This window comes from Strongylocentrotus purpuratus, unplaced genomic scaffold (assembly GCF_000002235.5).
Source record: "Strongylocentrotus purpuratus isolate Spur 01 unplaced genomic scaffold, Spur_5.0 spur5_scaffold_10, whole genome shotgun sequence".
NCBI classification, from domain to species: domain Eukaryota; kingdom Metazoa; phylum Echinodermata; class Echinoidea; order Camarodonta; family Strongylocentrotidae; genus Strongylocentrotus; species Strongylocentrotus purpuratus.
The window spans coordinates 4,477,259-4,483,454 of NW_022145595.1; the positions used below are offsets into that span (position 1 = coordinate 4,477,259).

At 36.9% G+C, this 6,196-nt stretch overlaps 1 protein-coding gene across 1 annotated transcript in view; it reads left to right on the forward strand.

Annotated features, from left to right (window-relative positions):
- Positions 1-3,424, forward strand: part of LOC588119 (gelsolin-like protein 2) — a 29,303-nt gene extending 25,879 nt beyond the window's left edge. Inside the window, exons 8-10 of the mRNA XM_787819.5 lie at positions 694-772; positions 1,349-1,444; positions 2,493-3,424. Coding sequence (XP_792912.2) covers positions 694-772; positions 1,349-1,444; positions 2,493-2,585 — 268 coding nt within the window. The 3' untranslated portion in view covers positions 2,586-3,424. The remainder of the gene's footprint in view (positions 1-693; positions 773-1,348; positions 1,445-2,492) is intronic.
- Positions 3,425-6,196: the final 2,772 nt, after the last annotated feature.

A 6,196-nucleotide genomic window follows, 5' to 3' on the forward strand; every position in this document is an offset into this window, starting at 1 on the left:
CGTGTCCTTCATTCGAATGACAGAGGAGGAAAAGGTGAGGGGAGGGGATAGGAACATAGAAATATGTTATAACTCCTGCAAACCCCCCCCCCCCTTCCAATCAACAGCCTCAGTTTTGCATTTATCAAACCATAAGACTACAACGGCACTGGGCATGTGACGCCCCCCCCCCACCCCCCCCCCCCCCCACAGAATGATAAAAGAAGAGTAAAATAGGGAGATTGGAAAGGAAACATGAAAGAGAGAATGAAGGGGCACCCTCTTCCCTCTACACGCTCCCCTGATCAACAGCCTCGTGTAATACATCTGCATTTCATCAATCGCATAAGACTGCAACATGGTTAATTATGAATCAAAAGTCTTCCTGATTAAGAATGATCACTAGATATGAATATACAATTGTTGTTTGTTTTAGTCATCCAGTCAAAGATACAACCAAACTGACTCCCAGATGGTGGAATGTTATTACGTCACTACGATTATTTACCCCTCTTTGGTTTGTCTTGTTTCGTATGTAGTAATATTAGATTTTGTGTTCATTTGTTTGTAACATAATAATAATTGGCATTGTATACATCTGAAGCTTTTGTGATTTGTGATTTTATTCAGATTGGTGGAAATACATCTGAAATGAACTAAACTGTATTGATAACTCAAAAACAAAACCGTTCTTTGTCTTTTTTTAATTCCAAGATTGAGCGATGAGAGCGGACGAATGGAATTCGCTGTGGTCGCAGAGGGCGAGCTTCCGCGAGCATGTCTCGAAAGTGCGGTAGGTTTCCAATCTGTTCATATATATAATAAAACATGATTGCAAACACTTTCGAAAATTCAAAACCTGGACAATTTTAATGCTCTATGTTATATGCCATAGAAACTATGCTCTGGTTTAGCCTATAATCACGGTAAAATCCTGCTTTCGAGGTAGTAGCAATATTGTAGCACATTTTGATAGGTGATGGATGGACAAGGTGATTAAAATCGCCTCAGGTGGACTTTTCAGTATTAGTGATCGTGTTATAATCCCATACCAGAGCAAGGGGCTAAGAGGTGAAGCCACCCCCCTCCTCCCCTACATTAATAGATAGTGTTGAAAAGAAATAGGAAAGGCGGGAGAAGAGATCAGGAAAAGTAAATAATTGATGAGAGAGTAAAAGAGACGTGGATGGTAGTGATGTACTGAAGAATAAGACGAAATTGAAGGCAGTCCTGCTTTTCTCTCTTATTGTTCGTCTTCTTCTCCTTCTTCTTCTTCTTCTGCTCATTATCATTATTATTAATATTATTACTATTATTATTGTTGCTGTTATTTGTATTCATAATTTTTAACGACTTGTTTCCAATTTAGGATGTGTTCATTGTTGACAACAAACTGCATTGCTTCGTCTGGGTGGGGAAGGACGCCTCCATCGACGAGAGGAGAAATGCAATGACCTATGCACATGTGAGTTGATATTAGCTTTCTTGCATCAAAATAAATATTAAAAAGGGAAATTATTGCTCTAAAAATGTGACACGACATTTCTCCCGCGGCAATCGAGAATTGCTCCCCATACTTCGTCAAAAGTATAGAGTTGGAGTTGGGAATGCAATTAGGTTTTAGATTTTTTTTTAGGGGGTGTTGTCCAGGTAGGAAGGGGGCAGTATTTGCAGGAGAATGCGTGATAAAACCGTTTTGAACTAGCCACTATCCCAGTCTTTTCCAGGTGAATCATGAAAGGAATATTCTGTAATCTTTTAGTCTCATCAGCGCCTCTAATGAGGCACCTAGATATTGAGGGTCTACAAATTTCCAGGTCGGATTGGATTGGAATGGAATCTTTTCTGCGTATCGGCTAATTCCCTCCAGACACAGGGAGTGTTGCACAAAGACTATGCTCGACTTAAGTTGGGCTTGAACTATGGCAGGCTGTTCATGTAACTATCCCTGGCATTGGTTTCTCAAGGGACGGACACACAATTTATTTGACAGTTCATTATTGAAGGAAAAAATATATATCTAAAGATCATAATTGAGAGACCAATGGTGAGAGCAACCAGTGGCATGAATGGCCTGCCATAGTTCAAGTCCAGCTGAAGTCATCTTAGTCTTTGTGATGGAGTATTAGCACAGCCTTCATGGCGCAATCGAAATGACCCCTTGCATGCCTTCACTCACGTTACTGTCAAGAAAAGTCCAGGAAGACAGAGAAAATGAGATATCATTATCAGAAAGCCTATTGATTAAAGTTCCATTTCGAGACTATTAATTGCCCCCCCCCCTTCCCCCCTGTCATATTCTTGTACATTTTCCCGTTTTTTGTTTCATCATTCGACATGACCACTGACACATTCTTTTTTGGTACCAATGTTCAATGACCGCAAAGTATTTTCCATTGATTAGTTGTCTAATTTGTATACCTAAACATGTCAGGAGAGTGCATGCCTTTCTTCTTGAATAGATTTGCCGTGATATTTGATTTTTGTATTTATTCTCAATTCTTTCTGTTCAGAAATACCTAATGAAGACCAAGCACCCGCTCATTCCAGTTTCGGTCGTAGCAGAAGGCAAGGAGACAAAAGAATTCAATGAGGCCATGCAGTAAACATCAACATACACAAGAAGAAGAGCGTACCGTTGTTCAGTATCTCATTAACTATACCATGAGGTCTGTATTCTTCTAATTCACTTAAGTCCGACCATAGATCTAAAGACACGTTTAGCAAAAGAAACTTAGACCTCGGACTTAACTTTCTTTGTTAAACACGATTTTGATCACAACCCTAAAACCAAGTGTCTGGTTTAAATGTTACTAGAATACGGGCCTACTGTTGCGTTTATTGCTCAATTGCAAGACAGAATCAGTCTTTTGAAACACATTTATAAAAGATAGTTTTGAAACTTTAGCTCTTTTTCAAGAAAAATTAGCGCTTTCCCCTGGATTCGCACACAACACTGCGCCTGTTATTTTCAGGCGAACCAGAAGCGCGTTTCTTTAACGTCATATGAACGCGTTTACAAACGATGGTGAGTTTTTGAAACGCACCTTGAGCAAAATGTATGTTATTAATATAATGGGAATACGATATCAGTAAAAAGGTAAGCTCTGTTCCCCATTCTTAAATTGGTGGTAGAATGTTTTGACCAGAAATAGGGAATTACAAACTGACAATGAAAAAGTAAAAATCAAATACAATCAGATTTCGAACAAATATAATTATGCAACAGAATTACGTAATAATCGAAAAAGTGATTCATTTTTGTATTAAATAGAGGTGCTCCAACTTATATACACGTATATAGAATGTTTTGCATAAAGAATGTTTTGCATATCCATACATGCGTGTATAAATAATATTTTGTGTACAAGAATAATTTTTTATCTATAAGAATTTCGAAATGTTATAGAGTTGTAGACTTTCGCCATGTTCATATCTCTTGTAGTGACGAATCTTCTTAGCATAATTTTCTTTACTCTTCCCTAGCCCCCTTCTCTCTCTCTCTCTCTCTCTCTCTCTCTCTCTCTCACACACACTCTCTATCCCTCTCTCACACACTCTCTATCCCTCTCACACACACACTCTCTCTCTCACACACTCTCTATCCCTCTCTCTCTCTCTCTCTCTCTCACACACACTCTCTATCCCTCTCTCACACACTCTCTATCCCTCTCACACACACACTCTCTCTCTCACACACTCTCTATCCCTCTCTCTCTCTCTCTCTCTCTCACACACACTCTCTATCCCTCTCTCACACACTCTCTATCCCTCTCACACACACACTCTCTCTCTCACACACTCTCTATCCCTCTCTCTCTCTCTCTCTCTCTTACACACTCTCCCTCTCTCTCACACACCTAACATGCCTTTCTCGCACGATTTTCCCCCTCCATTTTAGATATAATCGTGTAGATTTGCAATTTATTGATAATCGGGTGTACTTTGAAATCGGGATTCTTGATTATTTTAGAAATTACTTTTATTTTATACTACAGTAACTTAGTTATTACGTCTTTTAGTATGATTGTTCCTATTTGATATGACTTGAAATGAAAAAATATTTATATACTTTATTGTGAAAATGAAATTTGTTGAATACCATTAGTTGGCATGAGCTCAGCCGAAGCTAGACAATATGTGACAATGTGTGATCACATTTTTTACACAGCCGTTTTTACTAAACACTATTTTGTTTATACTGTAGGAAATGTGAAATGCACTCCATGTGTTCATTAAAACATTAATAAATAACCTATAAATACAGAACCGGATATGAGATCAAAATCAAGAAACAGATACGTGGATTGAAAGATAAATATTCATTTTAATATAACTAAATGAATAAAATGCAACGTTTTGTTTGAATTATGCAGAATCTCATGTCGAATAGACAATCCATGTTTGTTATATATTCATAACAGTAACTCAATGTTTTTTTTTGCAGAAAATATACTTTTTATATTGAATAATTATTTGATAATCATGCCGTACAATATTGTCTAACAATATCCTACAAAATAGTACAATCTCGTTACAAAAAATAGAAATTATTATTTATTGCTCTATGACGAAGCAACGTCATGTATCGTGTATATGAGTTTTAAAACGGTTTCCGTATAAGTGAGAGAATAAAATAACTATTATTTTGAGTACTCAACTCGTGCACGTACGAAAGGCACTTTCGGTACTCTAATTGCAATATAGTCTAATTGCTATCTACGAATAGAGGGCTTTCTTTTTATATAAATGTGGACGATTTACGCGTATGAAATGTCTATTATATTATTATAAGCCATCATGCGCCTTAGTTATGAATCATAAAATAAATGTGGCACTTATTTTCGTGTCAAATAAAAATGGAACAAGGGATATAACTCACGACTGTGTCTGCCTTTTATTTACTTGTCATGTGTGGATATTCAATTCAATTCGCTTCTTTCAATTCTGTCAAACATATTAAAAATACATAGGTAAATACATGAAATACATATACATGAGTTTAAATCAATATAAAGTATAAGAAAGAATAAATTGTACAAATCAGTATAATGGGAATTAGGATGGCCATACATAATTAATTGGGGGTTTCGTCGAGACGGTCAACAGAACAAAGCATGCATGAAGTGTATCGTAATACTTGTTTGACAATAATAATTGGTGTAAAATATAACTTTATAATAGATATCATAACATACCAACAACAAAAAACACACACACACGAACAAACAAACAAAATATATAATACACCTACACAAACCCTACACAAGACACACAATGCACTATACCCAAATGTTTGAAAAACACGATTCAAATTTACTCAGTTGATAGAAATTTCTTCAATTTTCTTTTAAATGTGGTATAGAACTTTCAAAAGGAAAAAAAGCTCGTATTTTCACGTACCCTAGGAATTTCGTATAGTGCGACTATTTTATTTAGAAAGAGGCCTGCGTGTGATTTTTAAGGTGTTGGTATACGGACGTAATTTTCATGAGATACACGCTGTGCAAAGCACCGCTATGTTTACCATTTGAAAAGGCAATGTCGGATCAATGTTACCTATTCGGAATTAAACATTAGAAAATTGTCTGACCGCGTCCCCCCCCCCCCCTCCCCTCATTGCTAGGATTTATGCCGGTGAAGTTACATTATGAAATGGAGTGTTGCAGCAATAGTATCTCTACCTATACCTCTAAAAATACTGGGTAAAATAAATGCCATAATGGTAAATGAATATCCACCCATGGGTATTTATCTTGTACCCAACAAGGTTAAGATTTCGCCCTATTTTAAGTAATTATAATAAATATTGACCCTACCTGGACAATGTATTATTCAAATTGGGTAAAGAAAATGTCAAAAGTTAGCTGGACAGGTAATTAACATTTTGTTGGGCAAATTTATATCAAATGGTGGCTCAGTGTTTAGAGCGCCCGTCTCATGAACGGGAGGTCGTGGGTTCGAACCCCGGCTGAGTCATACCAAAGACTTATAATAATGGGACCTTCTGCCTTCTAGCTAGGCACTCAGCTATTGGATTGGAGAAGGGTAGTAATATAATAACATATTATGTTATGCACGGCCCGCTGGAAGAGCAGTTTCATAACTGAAGGGGCTACCCTGGGTAAATAAAACCTTATTATTATTTTATTTTATAAATATACTTTTAGGAACTCATCAGTCGAGATTCGTTGAGGATTCTACCGAAGTCACACCA